The sequence below is a fragment of the Perca fluviatilis genome, chromosome 15 (genome assembly GCF_010015445.1).
Source record: "Perca fluviatilis chromosome 15, GENO_Pfluv_1.0, whole genome shotgun sequence".
NCBI lineage: Eukaryota > Metazoa > Chordata > Actinopteri > Perciformes > Percidae > Perca > Perca fluviatilis.
The window spans coordinates 27601432-27621221 of record NC_053126.1 but is presented as its reverse complement, the minus strand read 5'-3'; the positions used below and the strand labels follow the sequence as shown (position 1 = coordinate 27621221).

The 19790-nt window shown below is 41.3% G+C and overlaps 1 protein-coding gene across 1 annotated transcript in view; it reads right to left on the bottom strand.

The window, feature by feature from the left end:
• Positions 1 to 19429, bottom strand: part of smg1 (SMG1 nonsense mediated mRNA decay associated PI3K related kinase) — a 58605-nt gene extending 39176 nt beyond the window's left edge. Inside the window, exons 1-16 of the mRNA XM_039826000.1 lie at positions 19225 to 19429; positions 16892 to 17040; positions 15207 to 15359; positions 14376 to 14512; positions 12730 to 12788; positions 10609 to 10819; positions 10035 to 10160; positions 9875 to 9947; positions 9287 to 9384; positions 8560 to 8733; positions 6671 to 6892; positions 6040 to 6141; positions 5118 to 5405; positions 3865 to 3995; positions 2004 to 2162; positions 81 to 199 (exon numbers count right to left, since the gene is read on the bottom strand). Coding sequence (XP_039681934.1) covers positions 81 to 199; positions 2004 to 2162; positions 3865 to 3995; positions 5118 to 5405; positions 6040 to 6141; positions 6671 to 6892; positions 8560 to 8733; positions 9287 to 9384; positions 9875 to 9947; positions 10035 to 10160; positions 10609 to 10819; positions 12730 to 12788; positions 14376 to 14512; positions 15207 to 15359; positions 16892 to 17040; positions 19225 to 19301 — 2278 coding nt within the window. The 5' untranslated portion in view covers positions 19302 to 19429. The remainder of the gene's footprint in view (positions 1 to 80; positions 200 to 2003; positions 2163 to 3864; positions 3996 to 5117; positions 5406 to 6039; positions 6142 to 6670; positions 6893 to 8559; positions 8734 to 9286; positions 9385 to 9874; positions 9948 to 10034; positions 10161 to 10608; positions 10820 to 12729; positions 12789 to 14375; positions 14513 to 15206; positions 15360 to 16891; positions 17041 to 19224) is intronic.
• Positions 19430 to 19790: the final 361 nt, after the last annotated feature.

Below are 19790 nucleotides of genomic sequence, written 5' to 3'. Positions count from 1 at the left end.
CAAATATCACAGCCTGTCAGCATGTGGAAAACCCAAGTTGAAGAATTCTTTGTTGGAAATGCTGGACATGTGGGTCTCACCGTTAGCCAGCAGACCCCTGCAGAACTTGTTGAAGGAGGGCAGGGAGAAGAGAGGGCTGTAGGTGTCCGACTTCTTCATCAGCACAGAGATTTCTTGAGCCCAGGTCAGCAGCAGCCTCCTGACAAACCAACACAAAGGTATCAGCAATTGTATCCAGTAATGTTGGGGTCTTGCTGAAATGTAGTTTTTACTTCTGCCAATTTTGCAGAGCTATTAGTCACACAAACATCAGTTGCTTCTCGTGAGTTTGTTGGCTGGTTAGCTTGGTGTCTTGGCTCAGATGAATAAATCTGAAACCATGCTGGGGCTACAGACATTTTGTCATACATTCCTGTCACTTTCACTCCACTGATGGATTAAAATCAACTGGAAAAAAAAGCATCTGAAGGTCAACAATTCTACCATATTCGCTTTGAAGAGTTGCATATTAAGAATGAGAGCTCATAATCGGTCCCTGCTGCAGCACGCACAAATACACTTCAAGGCTCACAGACTCTTCCTGTACCTACCACTTCGCTAACGCGCAACCAATCAAATGAGCCACAAAGCTATCAGCGAGGTCAGGCTGTCTTTGGTCGTGGTTACGTCGGAGGCAGACACAAGCCTAGCCTGTAGCTTTTCTAACGTGCGACAATGTCACTGTAAATGTGTGCTAGCTCTAAGGTTAACAGATATTTTACTGTATGTAGAATTAATATGGCTATACTCAACTCATACAGTCGGAGTACGTTTGTGAGGGACAACCTCAGTAATAAATAGCCTAGGCTACACTCTACGCGGTTACATTAAAGTGAGATTGAGGCAGAGTTGGCAGCAAAACTTACTGTCACCAACTTTTTTGCGAACATATTACTCTGGCTGGGTATGCTAACTGCATAATAACATTTATATAGCGCCTTTCACAAAACCCAAGGACACTTTACAGAGTTGACAGGACACAGAGGGAGGTTGTAGGCTGTGGTGAACAGGTGGTGTTTGAGGAGTAAAGCTAGGCATGTACGTTGATGTGTGTTGCCCTTAATGTAGGCTGTAAAAATAAATAATAAATAATATCAGATGGCTTATTGTGTACTCAATGAATGAACAATATGCTACAAAAGTAGTATACATGTACACATTTGCATATCCCATTTATTCCATTTTTGGTGCAACTTATTTAAATTTCTCCTAACTTGATAGTATTATTCGACTTAGGTTGAGTACGATAATACATTGTCTCAACTCTACTGCTGTGTCTAAAGCAGTTGTGGGAGGCTACTTCCATCACGTCCCATCTGATTGGTTTGTTGGGCACATAACTTTTTTTGACCCCTTTTCCTCCAATCATTTGTACTACTGAAGGTCAATAGGGATTAAGATTAATAGATAGGTATAGCAATGTTTTTTTTTTTTTTATGTGGCGGTATGTTGTCGACCATGGTGGTATTTTTATAAATGGTGTTTAATATAAGTCCATATGCTTACTTGGTTTCTTTGTAGGGCACTTTCACAGACAAGAAATAGTCCAAATAATTTCTATTGGTCACAGAAGAAAATAAACACTTGCCATGAGAATTGTGAACCATGAGAATCATGATCTCAATTCTTACAAAATAAGTCATAACTCTCATTTTATCAAGATCTGTGCAGCCCTACCGTGTGTGCTTGTGCCGACAGCTGATGTAACTGGTTATGAGGGAGATTATTGTTGGAAAGCCCAGCGTGACTCCTAGTGTACCAAGACCAAAGTGGCACATTCAGAGTGCCTGTTACCTCACTGTCACAGTGGCACCCCCGAGGAGTGGATAGCGCGGACAATTAAGGGGACAACGTTCCATGTGGACTATTATGTTGATGCGCATTGATGGAACTGTGTCAACTACGGACTGGTCATTTGACTGTTAAATACATGTTCTGTTGTGTAAATTGGCATGATGAAGAACCTGGCCTCGGGGTAGAGGTGCTCCTTCGCCAGCAGACCTCCCAGAAGACTTAGCAGCGTGCTGAAATGTTTCTTTGTTGCCGTGGTCACGGTGCTGATGACCGCGCCATCGAACAGGGAGGGAGAAGACGACAGGCTGGATGAGATGAAATGATCGTGTCTGGACAATCAAAGAGAAGAGACACAGGGCCAGTTAAGGAGGAACCACAGAGCAGCTTTCACATGTAACCGTTACTCCGTGCATTTACTTCAATCCTGACTTTGAATGGGACAATAAAACCTCTGACATGTCACACAGAACACAGCATCTGGTCTCTTGATAAATTCTTTAGGGAATACACAGAAAACATCTAAGAGGGACATATTTTGGAAGCCACCACAATAGCCTCACTGTCCTCAAACATCAAGTTAGACAACATATTACAGATTACGCAGCTTATGGTAAAAAGTCTGGACGGATGCCAGCCCTGACTCACTGGCATCCTACATGGAATTTACTAAACAGCATCCAATCGATTCATTTAAACGCTGCACTGATTTCACACACAAAGTTCAGTTTAGTCGTCATACATTAGTCTGAATAAGCACCCTGGACACTTTTACATAAAAGCCACAATGGCAATCTTAGAAGGTCAGCACTGTAACCGTTTCATTACTCTTTCAATACGGAAGATGTTAAGACAATACATTACAGCAGTACAAGACATCTGTCTCTCTTTGTCCATCTCCCTCTTTCTGAAATAGCAATGTCCCTGCAGAAATATTTCTCTTCACTTTAGCAGCCACGTAGAACTCGTAATCGCACCTGCCATGTTCGCAGTTAGTTGTTTTTCCTGTTCACTCTGTATTATTTAAACTTGAAAAATCCAAGGCGCTTCCATATTGTAAAAAATAAAAAAAAAATAAAAATAAAATAAAAAAATAAAATCAAAGACATGTCTGTGTAGACTGACAGCAAAACATATTAAAATCAATTTGAAATTAAATATGTAACGATACAAAAACAAAGAAATGCCAACAGCATTTGAGGACTTTTAGAAGTAACTATTACAATGAGCGACAGTAGGGCTGCTCGATTACGAAAAAAATAAATAAAGTATTGTCAGTACTGACCTGACAATTATTTAACAATATTACTTATTGTCTTTTGGAGTAGAGGTGTTGATGCTGCATCGATGGAGTGGCCCACCATAATCGATTATAACGCATTATAACGCAATGTAATTTTCGGCCGCGGCATAAACGTTCAAATGAAAAATAACATTCTCAGTAGCCTAACCCATTTCATCTAGATGTATGATAGACTAGTACATGTTGATATTACAATGAAACGCCATAGATGGGCTAGGCCTAAAATATATATTTCTGTTTGCATTTTGCAATTTATTACTATAGTGGTCTTTGTTTACAATTTGAAACAGTATGTAGGCTAGGCCTATAATGGTTAATTCTGTTTACAATGTTATTACGTGAAGCCAAAGTTTCTGCTTATTTATTTTTAAATGTATACTTATTTCTGTTTACAATTTAATGTAGGCCTAACAACATTTCTGTTTACATATGCATTCTGTCAAGTCAAATATCGAAGACATGATAATAGAATCAGGAGATCAGTCAAGATTCACACGTCTATTTTGGAGACATATTGCAATTATTGATCTTAACAAAAACAGTGAAACCGTTAAATCCACAGTGAAAAATTTGTTTTTGCGGTTTGAAAATTTTCTTTTCCATTCAGAACACAAGACAAAATAAGAGTTTACTTGAAAGTGCAAATGGATAAATTAAACAATTGAGGCCACATCTTCTAATAGGTGGGTAAAAGTCAGAATGCTGTGGTGGACAGCAGGCTGTTGGGTTACCTGGTGCAGTGGGAGTAGAGGGTGTAGAGCACAGCGTACTGTACGGCGGGGTAGTAGACGGCCAACTCAGAGTGGACCAGCATCAGATTGTGACTGAGCAGAGTGAAGACCGTAGGAGACAACGCCCACATCTAAACAGAGGGAAACACATTTCAACATGAACATGCATGGCCACATAAAACAGCAGTTCATCTTCTCCTGATGCTGCTTCACAATTTAAAGCTTTTCACCAGGACAATGATATGAGAATGTGCCTTTGTGTGAAGTTTACCCCCATATTTAATCCATCTAGCAGTGTTTTCACAGTCAGTAGGGATAAGCCTAATCAACACTGTAACATTTGGTATTATGGGAGATAGACAAACAGCTCGTTAGGAGTTGTGGTTGCAATCAATATCAATGGCTAGCTTCAATTTCTCTAGTTATCCTTCAACTTGCCAAGCTTTCCACAGGAAAACAACTATGTGAATTGCAGAATCGTTTAAAGATTAGTCACTGAGAGTGAAGCGTACGTATGGACTGAGCGAGAAAGGTCAAACGGAATTTAACTTTCATCTGGTAATTATTTGCTATACTTCAGTGTGACTCTGGTGTTTATCAGTCAAGGATGTGAACTGCACAGCAGACTAGAGTCTCTGCACAGCGAAAGGTGTCTCACATGATCAGGTCCAACGCGCCTTCGGTAGACCTGCAACCTACGCACATCTCGTCACGGTCACAGGTTGTCATTTTTGATTGGTTGCCAGACTCATGAGGGCGGGTCGGAGATAATATAAGCCAGTTTGAGGGCAGACGTCGAAATAGTACTGATATGGAGATATGGCTTTAGAACAGTGTGCTACAGAAGAATGCACAGACAAACTTTTTGAGACTCACGGATAATGTACGATATATTGAACACTTGTATTTTGGTTTAGTATCTGTCTGTGTCTATTTGTTAACCTAAATTACATAAAATCTACAAAACGCAGTGAATGACACTACAGGGAACGAGTGAAGAGACAGCGGAAAGTTGTCGCCAAGCTCACTTGTAACGGGTAACTAAGGCCTGCGTCCATGTCTCGAGAGGCAACCGAGGCATTTAGAAATGTTGTGGCCTGTTAGCAGCTGGTACAACCACGGAGCTTGATGACAATTAAATTCCCTCGACCTAAAACACTTTTTTTTTTAACCAGCACTACCTGTGCCATGACACCGGCGTATTACTCAGAAATGCCATTTAGTGATCCGTATAGCTAAGCACAGTGGCTCACCCCAATGAGAGAGTTCTTGGTGTTGCCGATGGTGGTGAGGGTGCTGAGGTTGAAGATGAGGGTGAACTGGGCCTTTTCCGGGGGTAGGGTTAGGGAGGCAAAAGCAGGGTGCTGGATGTTGGGGCACGGGCCGCTGGGGGCAGGGGCACCACTGGGTTCCAGGGTCACCATCAGGCTGGACAGGGCACATGCCATCTCACCCAATACCATTTTATAAGCTGCCTCCAGTGTTGGAATGTTTTTCAGGCTTAGCAGCGCCTGGTAAACACCATGAACAGCTGACATCACCTGTGGAACGAACACACACACACACTTTTAGCAAACGTTTGAGGCCATAACTTTGTTTTTTCACAAACCCCAGTTTTAAGTTTCGTATCATTCTCTTTGTACTTTTGGGATGGGCCTATTTTTCCTGGTTAGGGCTCCTTAGTAACAATACACAGAACTCTTAGGCTACAGTATACAACAATATTTTAGACAACAGAGTGCTTCCATCTTTATGGGAGCAGATTGTGTTTGTTCCAAATTGACAATGCCCCTGTGCACAAAGCCAGCTTCATTAATACATGGTTTTCCCAGTTTGGGGTGGAAGAACCTGAACTCAACGCCATCCAACACCTTTGGGATGAACTGTAGCAAAGACTGCGAGCCAGACTGCAGTGGCTGCCCTCACTAATGTTCTGGTGGCTGAATGGGTGCAAATCCCTGCAGCCGCTCCAGAAGAGCGGAGGTTGTTGATGTAGATTAATGCTCATGGTTTTTCAACTGTCTTCATCATATGGCTGTAATGTTTGGGTACCCACTTCCTTTAGGCCACATCGTGTATTTGCTATAAAGAAAACATGCACCAAGCCTTACATGTTAGCAAATAAACCTAGCTCACCTCGTTACTCTTTTTTTGGATAAAGTAACAAACACACACCTCTTTCTCTCGATGGAAGCGCAGCTTCAACAGCTGGGAGTTGGGTGCCAACAATTTCTCAACAAAGGACGCAGGCAGCTTCGTGTTGATCTGGTCCACAATCTGAAAGCAAATGCAGAGTCAAAATGCCTATAAGAAAATGTTACAGGAGAGAAAAAAAAAAGGAGTAGTAGGAGTAAAGCTCTACGGGTCTTCTGTCCTGAAAGCCCTTATCTGAAAAGTTTATGGCTTTGCAGGAATACTCAGGAAGGGATGAGTTCTGCTTGACTGTGAAATCCTCTCAGAAATAATTATAAGGCCATCATGTCTGAAGTTACAGGCTCACTTCTCATCAAACAAAGCTGTGCTACAGTTTGGTAATATTACTCAAACCACAAAAGTAAAACAGCCCCAGAACAAAGTTTTATGCGTGTGTAATTCTACGCATTACAAAATAAAGACGGGGCAAACTCAACTGAAAATTCCTGCATTTGGTCCATTACACTGGGCCTATCTTGCTTAAAGTGTGCAACAAAAATGTAACCAGATTAGTTTTGTCTGCTCCACTGGCAGATGACAAAGATGAACACTGTAGTTTAGATTAAAGTGAAACAAAGTGAAGGTGTGATCAAACTCTAAAAAGTAGAGGTACCAGAGTGACAAGGCTGAGCACTGCCAGATTGTAGTCCGGGCCACAAGCCCGGCAGCAGTCCAGCTGGTCCAGGCCATAGGCCAGGACACCCTCCATCAGCTGTCCACAGGGCTCCACACTGGCTAGCAACACACCCACACACTCATTCCCTGCTGTGAGAACTGGCTCGGAGAACTGAACCTGCTTCGCCGTGGTCACACAGGCCAGAACCCGGTTCAGAACCTGAGGAAACAAACACAGAGCACAGGAAAAAATTATTCGGAAACCATGAAAGCGTTGCTATGGCATTTACAGTCACGGAGTGGAATGTACTTAACTTTATTAGGACACATTTCCAACATCTACGTAACCGTAATGCAAATTTTAACTTCCCCTGGACCCAAAGTGTGCCTCTCATGTAATTGTTTTCACATTTGATAATTTTTGCTGCGGCAAATGTTAGAAATAAATACATTGAAACTTAAAAAAGTGAGAGTCAGTAGGTTCTGGAAGACATGTCCATACACCTTATTATATCTATATACAGTAGGTCTGTTAACCAATAGAAAAGCCATTGCTTGTGAGTGGAGATGCACCAATATGAGCCAATAACGATAATTACCTGCGTTTTTTGTGGCAAATACTGATATCCCATATTAACATTACAAATGCAAAAATGTTAAGAGGAAAATATATTTATTTTAAAGGTCCGATGACATGGTGCTCTTTGGATGCTTTTATATAGAGCTTAGTGGTCCCTAATACTGTATCTGAAGTCTCTTTCCCAAAATTCAGCCTTGGTGCAGAATTACAGCCACTAGAGCCAGTCCCATAATGAGCTTTCCTCAGAATGTGCTATTTCTGTGTCTGTAGCTATTGAGGAGGGGGGGGGGCAAGGTGGAGAGTGGGGGTGTGGCCTTGACCAACTGCCACTTTGCTCATTTGAAAGCCATGATGTCTCTCTCTCATGGGTTGGCTAAATTCTCTGGGCGGGCAAAGCAGAGAAAGGGGAGGTAACCTTTCTCCTTATGACCTCACAACAAGCAAGATTCCAGAACAGCTCATCTGCGCTTTCATTTTCTCAAAGGCAGAGCAGGATACCCAGGGCTCAGTTTACACCTATCGCCATTTCTAGCCACAGGGGGACCATATGCAGACTGGGGGAACTCATATTAATGTTAAAAAACCTCATAAAGTTAAATTTTCATGCCATGGGACCTTTAAGTTTATTTTTCCTAATACAACGCCAATGTTGAGAGTGCCTTGACCTTTTAAGTTTCGACTGGCGTCCCTAGTCTATGGCCACGCTCCGCATTATCAAATGTGATCATCCACTACATTTCCATTATAGGAACAATAATCATTTTCTGACTAATCAGACAATATTATATATCTGTAAAATGCAACGTCTATGTTTATCTTCCACAGTCTTTTGAGTATGAAAACGCCTCTTTGGGAGTCCTGGAACTGTTGTCTTGCTGAGCTGTAGTAGAGGTATGGTAACACAAAGAAGGAATTTGGCACCATCAAGGATGTAACTTTGGAAGATCCCCTTATTAGTCTAAAATCAGACTGCTAAAGCCTCATATTAGCTTCAGCTGAATTTCAGAATGCATTATACAAGAAACAAAGAATGATGCATCTTACATCGTAGTCACACTAGGAAGGGATCTCTCTTCCAGCTTATATGCATGAGAGTATTGTAGTAGGCTATAGATGGATATTGTTCCAAGATGGGAAAACCTCTTTGTGGACAACCATGTCTTCCCACCACGTCTCTACAATGACACATGTTCATACTGCTTTTTTCTTTTTCCCCAAAGAGTTGACTGGATTTAGTATTCAGTGTATCTTTTATGAAAGTAACACTGCTCAGCCCTCAGTCAGGTTGCCCTAGGTGTGGCTCTTACATCGGTGACATAGACCTCCGTGATGGGTGGTCCCCTGAAGGGGCTAAATCGCTCTCCGATGCTGCGGACCACTGTACTGAAAACCCTCAGCAGAGCTGCCAGCTTGGGCAGTGACACTGAGGGCGGGGGGATGTCTTCATCCAGCACATCGCCGGACACCACGTGGTTCAGATCCTGGACAGAGCACAGACTCAAGTCAAGTCTTTGACAAAATCCCACATCAGCTCTACGTGGCAGTATTAACTGCTGCATGTGATCAGAATATAGTTTTAACAAGCTTTCTTGAAGATCTTCCAAGTATTTAGAGTGGCAATAACAACATAACTTGCTTCTTCTCAATCCAAATAGAATAGAAAACAATAAGTCAAAAAATATACAATTTCTTGTCCTAACGTGTAACATAATATACATTTCTGTACACCTGCAAACACTGCTACATGATACTTGATGAGCCTAACTAGACTTAGGGCATGGCTGTAGAGAAACTTAAAGCAACACTAGGTAACTTTTCCCACTTCGGTCCCCCTACAGGTTGGAAGTGGAATTGTCCATTACATTACATTGTCCAGTTCATTCGAACTAGAGAACCGCTACCTGATCTGGCAAACTTGCATAATGTAATGTAATGGACAATTCCGCTTCCAACCTGGGGGACCGAAGTGGGAAAAGTTACCTAGTGTTGCTTTACAGTAATGTGGGATGCTTTAAGACTCTGGACTAACTTCACCTCTGCATATGCCTCCATATCCTCCAAGAACTGTCCCAGCAGGGTGGTGGAGAAGGTCAGGTCTGCCACCCAGAACTGCTCCAGACTCTGTAGCCAGCCTGAACACAGACAGGGACAACAGAGTAGCAGATTAAAACGCGCTGGACTGCCGTTATGCTTTTACACCCCGTCTACACAGGCAGTGTTTATCTGCAGCAGCAGGGCAGGTATAGTACGGTTGTGTTGGTCACCCACACTTTGGCAGCACTTACAACAGAACACACAATTACTGGTTGTGTGCGTAAAACGAGGATATAGACTTGACGCAAAACAAACAAATAAAACATGATTCAGGTCACAGTTATAGAGCACTGTCGACAGCTGTATTTATTAATATTGAAGCGTATCTGAACCAGATGAGACCCCTAATAAAACACTGCTGAAACCCCTGTGTAGACAGCCTGTTAAATGCAACTGTTGAATTAATTCAATCAAGCCACAGGCAGGCAGACAGAAATAAACAGCAGGGAAGCTGTATGTGGTAAACACAAATTTCAATCAACTTTATTACCAGCAGACCGTGTCAAAAAGTTACAAAATCCAACTGACCTGAGACTTGCTGAGTGAGCGAGTGCTTCTGTGTGTGGTCAATGTGCCATCCCACCAAGATGTCCACTGTGTCCTGTGGCCAAACAGCAAACACCTTAGTTGATCCTGTGTTGTTGTTCTCAAACATATGCAACAATACCAGTCACCGTTAAACGCTTACCCTGAAGTTGGTGCTGAAGACATGCGGGTAGCAGCGAGCCACCTGCAGAATACACTTTACACTGTGACAAAGCAACTCCGGCGTGTCCACGTTCTCCAGGATGGACTGCAGGTTGCTCATCACCAGCTAAAAACACACAAAAGCCGATCTATTATACACTTTCCACTGTGGGAATTCAAATTTATTTTTGAGACATTTTTTAAAACTACAGATACGGTGGGGCGGCTCAGTTGGAAACTTAGGCCGTGTCATATTTTTAAATCTCCAGTTAGCTTTTAGCACTGACTTAATGTAGGGCCCTATGGAATCTGTTTTTTTTTATTCTTTATTCCGCGACTCTGTCCATTATTTGGTATCACTGAATGTATTGGGCTCTACATTAATGCTGCCATCAGTTTGGGAGAGGCCCCAGCCGGGCCCTCGTCGAAAAAGATAAAAATAAAAGACACTTGCCACCGGGCTAAACAACTTTTCTGGGGGAAACCCTGTACACACTCCAATGTTATGAAGCTGCAGGCCACAGAATGTTTTAGGAACCAAGCCCAGCCCCAAGCTGTACAGTGTGTGTGGTTACCTGCATGACGTGAGAGAAGGCCTTCCTCTCTCCAGCAGCCTCCAAAGCGCGCTGTGCTGCAACCAGGTACAACAGCTTCACCTCGTCACGACCGCCCGAAGTGAACTTCAGAAAGAGCCACTTGAAGATGCGCTCAGCCTCGTAGCTGAGCACTGTGCACAGGAGACCCAGACAGGCTGCCGCGTCCTGACGCAACTCCCACAGCAGCTTACTGCTGCACACGTCAACCACACCGGGAAGGAAACTACACGTTAGAGGCCGCATTGGCATATGGGACTAGCAGAGAGTAATCATTGTTCCAATGGCAAGGGGTTGCATTAAACTCATGTCATGCCTCAGAGACAGATGGGCATATGGTCAGGGCTGCACTACTTGAGGCAGTTTGTCATGTCTAGGAACAATGCATCACTGTTACAACAGAGCATTTAGCTGTTTCACTCACTGGAAAACCTAGATACAGGTTGCTAATTATTAGGTTGTTGATAACTAGTGATTAGAATGGGGTGGTTATTCTACAACTAATTCTGTAAAAAAAAAAAATCATACAAAATGCATCTACTACACACTAGGAGTGTAACGGTACATGTATTTGTACCAGACCGTTTCGGTAGAGGACTTTCGGAACGGTGCTAATGTACACCGAATGCAATCACAATTAACAGAAAGTATTTGGCTTGTTTTGCGAACATACTTCAATTCCGAGTTCCCACACAAACATATTAAGTGGCGGACCAGAAGTTTGCTTATCCTAGCCAAGCCTCTCTCTAGCTAGCGTCATGGCCAACGTAGAGAAGCCAGAGCTTGAAGACCCTCTGTTGTCATTAAGGTCTCCTGTTTGGGAACACTTCGGTTTCCCGGTGAAATACAACAACGCACAAAAACAAGCGGATAAGACGATAGTCGTGTGCGGACATTGCTCATTAGTGAGCGATGCGTTTCTGGCAACACGTCAAACTTGCTTACTCACTGTGGCCGGGTTAGCTCAGTTGGTAGAGCAGGCGCACATATATAGGAGGTGTATGACTCAACGCAGAAGGTCCAGAGTTCGAGTCTGGACGATTTTTCCTGTATGTCTTCCCCTCTCTCTCCCCTTTCATATCTAGCTGATCCTTTCCATTAAAGGCTGAAATGCCCCAAAAAAATCTTAAAAAAATAAAAAATAAAAAACTTGCTTACTCACTTGAAACAGCACCACGTGAATATCGCTGCTACAAGGAAACGAAACGAGCGTAGTGCAAACGCAGCTCCCCTTGGCATTTAAACAGGCCAAAGCAATAACAAACGCCCGTGGTGTTTTTATAGCAGCGGATCTACAACAATATTCAGTCGTTGAAAACACAGGTTTTAGAAACACACGGTGAAGGTGATTTAGCCCCGGTATCAAATTCCTTCTCGTCCACATTTCGGCAAGAAAGTCATAACCCCCCCTGTATTGCTTACATTTCATTTAAAAGTTTTTCTAAAAAAATTGTAAACTGATTGCCATTTACAATAGTTATAATAAACAAGCACTTTTCTTGCTTCTTTACTTTACTTGTTTGTAGTTTAACTGTACCCAAAATGAACCGAACCGTGACTTCAAAACCGAGGTACGTCACAAACCGTGATTTTTGTGTACCGTTCCACCCCTACTACACAATGGTGTGTGTAAATGGGTGCTGCATTCTCAGAAGAAAAAAAATGTAAAGTCTTTAACAGGACAGCACTTCAGTTCAATATTTTTTCATGCAGACACTTTCTCAGAACGAGCTTTAACAAAAACCTCATCATAATGATCAATACCATGAAATTCTCTTTAAAAAAAAAAGATTCACGTGCTTTCAAAAAAAAGAAAAAGAAATCTGTTTGAAATGTTCACTCTGCCCCTGATCCCAGTTCCAACATCAAAGGATTGACAAGTGATCCAAGAACAACCGCCTCATAGGAAAAAAGGCAGGCGTTTAAAAAGAGATTTTTTTTTTTAATATAAATTAATTTAAATATTTTTTTGAAAGTTCCATTTCTACTGCCTTGGACACATGTTCCATCTATTCTGACATGACAACACCTTTTTTCTAGTATGTCCAGAGTGTAGCACATGGCCTAAGCCCGATAGACCTAGAGCATGCAGCTTCCTCTCACCTCTCGTTCAGAATGTCATTCAAGGTGCTGAGGATAGTGTCCAACTGTTTGACCAGGGTCTGTGCGAGAGAAAACAAAGAAACAGGACAGCGATGTGTTAGTATCAGTACTTTGATTCTATGTCAACACATTTCATTTGAAAAGACAACTATGGAGGTTGACTCTATGCTGTTTGAGATCTAAAAGTTTTCATATCCACACTGAGTGAAAATTGCATAACTCCTTCAAAGACAATCTGGGTATATTTCCCGCTGAAATTTTTTTAATGTAATGCCAATAATTTATTTAACCAGTCACTTGCTGTTAAACAACAAAGCCACTAGATGGCAGAAGGGAACTTTACAACAACAGCTTGAGTTTGTCAAGGTGCACTTGAATGCACCATGAGCTTACGAGGTGCAACTGAACACACCTGTCTTGAAAAGTGCAGCTTGTCTACAATTTGGCTTTAGCTTTACGTCCCGGTGTTGGAATCCTGCCAAGTGCAATGTTAACCAGCATCACATGCGGCGATGCTTCTGTTGCCCTTCCGTTTTGAAGCACCAGAGTGTAGAGCAGGCATTCAAGTGGCACCGAAATGAGGCACCAAAATCGGTGTCGTTTAGGCTCACTGAAACACTGCGGCACTATGCAGTCCATCTCACCTCTCAGAGAACGGAGTAATGTCTGGAGTCGAGTTATAACCGAGCAGTCTGATGTGTGTAGAGGTCTGTTGTTATACTGTAGCAGCCTGCTGTTGTTGTTTTCAGGCGACTTAACTTACTGGCTGGCTGAGTCGTGCTGTTAGGTTAAGAAGTGTTGATCTGATATGCAGCTGAGATTTGTATGAGCGGAGCAAGCTTTTTAACCTTGAATACCAGTTGGTTATGTTAATTTAATTGTGAAAAAAACAAAATTGTGATTAATATTCAATTAATTGTAGATGTTTTAGCACGACTTCTACTTTATTTACTGCAGAGCGTGTGGCATTAGAAACAATGTATAGCTAATTTTGTACCACTACCTGTGTAAACAAATGTCTATGGAAAACAGTTCAAAGGGAGTTATAAAAAGGGGGCGTGGCAAAAGTGAGACGGAGCAGACTGTCAAGCTAAAGGAACTACCTGCCGGGTGCAATGATGCCTCCACCCGAAGTGTTTACCTCAAAAGGTTCATTAGTTATTAAAGGGGGTGTGGTTTAAGTATAGGGAGCTAGGCAAACGAGCGCAAAACCAATAAAATATCATAATTTTCACCAGTTGTGACGCATGTGCAAATTTTGGTGAGTTTTCGAGCAACTTAAGCCCCTCGTAAAATGAGATTCATTTAAGAGAATAATAATAATAATAATAATAATAATAATAATAATAATAATAATAATAATAATAATAATAATAAAAAACAGCAATTAAAATAGAGCATCGCAGACCAATAGTCGGTGCTTTGGCCCTAAAAATATTGAGAATATAAAGCAGAACAGAGAGTTTACTAAAATGGCCTGACAAGCTAGTTTAATAGAGTCAGAGACAGCTAGTCAGTCACTGTTGACCGACACCCCTGAACAATTTAAAATATCTATGAGAAGAGAGGGTAACAATATTAACGGTATTCATTAAGTCAAGTAAAACAGTAAAACGGGAAAATAATCTCTACACAATCTGACTGACCACTTTGCTCTCGCCATGGCTGATGAATTCCTTCAGCTGTTTGAGGGTGGCCAGCCTGCGGTCGCGGTCATCCTCTCTGGAGACTCGGCGCAGGAGGTTGGCCAGCCGAGACTCCTCCGAGTGAGCCATCCCTCTGTCTGTAACAATAACGCCGCATGTCAGGAACAACACACTCACTCCACAAACTCTCTATACCATCACATGTAGGTTCAAAATGTTCATCATCATATACAGTATACATTGACATCAGGAAATATGTTTAGCTATGAACTAAAAATCAACCCAAATGACCTACAGTTGAGATTGCTCATTTTTCACGAGCAGATACTAGTTTGACTATGAACGATAGATTGGATTTGTGTTATCTTCGACTGTGTTATGTTTGCTGCCCAGGAGATATCCCTGCTTGCTTTCATATATATATATATATATATATATATATATATATATATATATATATATATATATATATATATATATATATATATATATATATATACACATATATATACACACACACACACACACACACATATATACACATTTCCCTTCATAAAGTGGACTTCTTGCATTTTCAATGTCATTCCCAGGTGTCAGCTTGCGTTTACAGTCCATTATGTCAGAATGTCACACTTGCTTGTGACCTTGATAGAGAGCTGCAGCACAAAATGGTTAAAATGGCCACAAATTACTGCAGTCTTTCAGTTAGAACAGCCTGGATATGTCAGAGTAGATTCATCTTTTCCAACTAAACCCTACGAACATATGTTTATGCTATCTGCCGCAATTGCTGTTGCCACTAAATCGTATATTGGAATACAAAGAACTTACCCTGCGATTTCCTCATGTCCTTTGAAGCTAAAGCACGGTTTCCATGCTGAAAAGGAGTCAAATCCGTTGTCACGTCATTGGGCCTCAACTCTTGCCCCACCGACTTCCAACCAAATGTAGTATCACAGACACCTGGAGCAGCTTCATATCCATCTACGGGACACAGACCATGTTGGATTAAACCAATTTCTTACATTACTCACATATAAACAATGTCATTGTTTGCAGTTATTGTGTCTTGTCTAATTTGTGTACTCAATGCTCTGTTGTTTTATCTTGTAACCTATTCTGCTTTGTTGCTAATATTTTTGCTTATGTGTGGTCTTGTTTTCATGCAGAGTTCTGCTTTGCTTGTGTGGTCTCTTTTTTGTTTATTATATATATATATATATATATATATATATATATATATATATATATATATATATATATATATATATATATACATACATACATACACAGTGCCCTCCACAATTATTGGCACCCCTGTTTAAGATGGGGTCATGGACTTCTAAAAATTCTCCTTTTTTTATAAACATAGAACTCAAATGCAAAAAAAGAGAAAAATCCAACCTTTTATTTAAGTACATTACTTTGGTGGTATAAAAAAAAAAAAAAAAAAAAAAAAAAAAATCGCATTTAGAAAAAGAAAACTTGAAATCATGTGTCCCACAATTATTGGCACCCCTAACAATTCCGCTGAAAAATTTAATAGATTTTTTTTTTAATATATTTTTCTGTAGTTGCTAAAGTTGGTCAGGGTATCTAGGAACTTTTAAATAGTAATTCATGACTTCCTGTTTCCCTGGGGTATAAATATGACGTGACACACTGTGATTTAAATAAAGAAAAAAAACACCTTTTTCCTGTTTACGATCATTTCAGTGTTTCCTCTATGTTGATTTGACCGTGGCGGCCCTCCACGGCAACATTTCTGCCCCCCACGGTATCAGAAACAGGGCTGCATTGTTAGAGTGCATGTCGGAGAACGTTTGTATTTTAGGTGCATTATTTCCATGCTGAAGTAGTTACACTGAATTAAGATAATGTAATTAATAGTGGGTTTATTGTTATTTGCTACAGAATGCTTAGCCTATATGTCAAGATCAAAGTTGGCCTATATAGTAACTAAAAAAAAAAAAAAAAACAGTTCAATCACAACTGAAAATATGCCTCATTGTGTGTGTGTGAATAGAGGTGAATAAATATATTTGTTAGTGTTCCAGCAAAGTGTCCGCTCTGTTTCATGGGGGGCGGGTTTCAGACCTGCCCCCACTGCTTAAAAAAAAAATGGAAGGAAACACTGCATTTCAACAGGAAATGTGTTGTTGCCACGCAAAAATCCCAGGGAACATTTTTGGGTGACCTAAATCGTGACCTTGGAGTATTGCCTGTTTTGTCCTGGTTAGGGAGGGGCCAGAGAATTCTGCTGAGCCACACTTTCAAATCCAAGCAGACCGATACAAGTTCATTTTGGGCAGAAAAAGCTGATGTTTTGTCGGGGAAAGAAATCACCCTTTATAAATATTTACCAACTACAATCGGTTATTATGTCTACAGTGCAAACAAACTGGGTATGTTTTGTGTGTAGTTCCCCTTTTTATGACTTTTCAAAACCTGCAGATGCATTGTACTAATGATAAACTCAAAAAGGGTTGAGTAAGAATTCAGCTTGGGGGCCTCACCTTCTTCCTGGTGTGCATCTGCAGCAGCGTAGGCATCGCTGGGCACCGCTGGCTGGTCAGGGCAGCTGAAGGGCAACACGTCGTACAGCGCTGCTGAACCGAGCTCTGGGGACTTCACTCCGTCCTGGCTGGATGACACACTGTCAACTCTGAACACATTGGACAGACACACATGAAGAATAAATAAATAAAGAAACAGACTAATCCTAAACCTGAAGTAACTGCATGGTTTCACGTTGGATTTGGCCTTAGGTCATCATCTTATCGATTATAGTAGGGTATAATAGGGTGAAAATATTAGAGAATCTGACGATTCAAATGTTAATTTTTGATCCTTCATGATTTAATTTCGAATCAATTGTCAATTTAAAATCATTAGTCATTCAATAGTTAAGTATATCGCCATATCGCATGTCTACAACGAGTTTGGCAAATCCCCTGAAAGCTGTAAATCAAATGTAATTTCCCCTTTGCGGGATCAGTAAAGTATGCCTTAATCTTAATTTAATCTTAACAGTTTAGGCTTGATGAAGTAGGATTGCCATTTAAATTCAATTTTAATTGAGTCCAATCCATACGGACCCTGTTTTCTGTGAATGGCTGCGTTCAAATCACCAAAAGGGGATCCGGCGATTTTCCGCAGGGTGGTGCAACGGGGTGGGAGTATCACTGAAACGGCCCATTTGTGTGTGTTCTTTAACCCCCCCCCCCCCAAAACATAGCACAAGTAGACTTAATATTTCACAATCACTGTTTTCCGTCAGACCGTTTATAGAGCTCGATGTTTCCGACCACACAAGTCCGATTGCCACTTACATTACTGGCCACAGCAGCATGACGTCTGGTTGCGTTTCTCCAAGTTGAGTCAGTCTCGACTTTCCGCCGCCATATATATATACACTTTTTTTTACAGTCTCTCCCCTGCGGCGACCCCTGCCACAGCCTGAACTCACTACCCCAGTTCAAAACAAATGGAAAGACCAGTGTTTTCGCAGCACGATCTGACAGCCACGCAGGCAATGTGAATTCAGCATCAGGCTGACTGACAGACAGCAGAAGTCAACTCAAATGGTTTTCATGTAGAATCATGGGACTGATGCCACTGCTACTATGATCCTTTGTGAACAGCCTAACTGATGGAAAGGTTATTGCTGCTTACTAAACAGGTCACCAAGTTTTTTTGGTTTGTAGACAGGGGGAAATCACAAGTTCCCAATATTGTCTATTTGTTAATATTTGTGCATCTAACTGCTGGCTCTGTTATGTGTTAAACTGTGACCTTGTAACGTTCAGGGCCTTGTTTAAAATGATTTACAAATGGTACCAATCTGATACCCAGGAAGGCATGAACCCATTAGTGTTTGGACAAAAAATTAGTGACGTGCCGCAAATTTTGTTTGGTTACACAAAAATTTGCTTAAGAAAATGCCCCTGTAAACATAATATCAAGCCCTAGATTTGGTTAAGATGCAGGAACATGAACATGTGTGCATTAGTGGTGCATGTTATCAAAGCAATTTGCAGTTCATTATATTTTGACGAACAACATTGTCACAAATTGAACCTGTGGCCTTTAGGGCTGCTTAAAAACTGGGGCCTTGGTTAACGTTACCCCACCAAAAAGTAATGATTCAACCTGATGTTACAAATGTAACGTTAGCTAAGTTAACACGTGATGTCAACTCAGGAGTCTAATGGTTCGATAACTGCTGAGTCGCCTTTTGCAGTCATCTATTATCAGCTCAAAAAGTTAGAGGACAAACACTGTCATAGTGTATGCAAACGTTTTAAAGCTACATATATCCGGAAGTTTTTATAACGTATGGTGGCGTCTTCCCCCGGCTAGCTAGCTATCGGCGCGAACAGTATCGTGGCGATGCTAACTAGCTAGCTAAACTTGAATTTGTATTACCTTGTGGTTAATTCTTAATCATTCACTCGTACTATCTTTACGGCTCACGGGACGTCATTCTCGTTTTCGTTAATGTGGATGGTATCGCTTGGTGTCAATTAGCCATAAGCGTTAATTTAGTTAGCAGCAGGCAACATTTAGCTAGCTAGCTAATCAATGCTATCTAAACAAAATGAGCTAACATTAGCTCCGGGTTCAACAGTCAACAGAGGTTTCGCTTAACGTTAGTGCATATTGCATGACAAGCAATGGCAAGATTAACTTACGGTTTGGAAGACATTTAGACAAGCATGTAATGTTATAGTCAAGAGACATTATGTATGTCCATTCTATGTGGCCACAACTTAATACAGCAACACCGCACAGGCCCAAAGAGACCCCGGTTTATTTTAACAAGCTTCCTTCGGAGCAGAACACCCACCTGGGCTGCCAGTCATTCCAGTGTGGCTGCAGTTTGTGGGCGCCGCTGAGCCGAGACCCCGAGGCTTTACGGCTCATTACCTTTTAGAAAGCTGCATGACCCGCTGGCAGCGGTAACCGTGTCGTTCCTCAGGGTTACTTTTCACTATTATGTATTGTCAAGTCTCAAAAAATCGGTTAGCAACTCGTCGTTAAGGCTAGCTTGGGGGGGGGGTTGGGGGTAAGTGTTTCTTCTTCTTTTTTTGTGTTTTAATGGCGGTTGGAAAACCAGTTTATGGGTGAATTACCGCCACCTACTGGAGTGGAGCGTGGAGCAGTAGATTGGCAGCGGGAAAAAAAACAACAACATTATCTCTTATATTCCAATTACTCTTAAGTAGCTTAGTTTATTAGACAATTGCGTACTTTCCATTATGTCATTAGCAGTTTCCCTAATGTAATATCGTGTTTTTCATCAATATATGTTATTAATTTCCTCCTTTCTTTATCACACATGTTGCAATCTGTTTGACAGTTTACAGTTTATTACAGTGTGTGCATAGTCCAATAGGGGTTTCTCTCTATTTG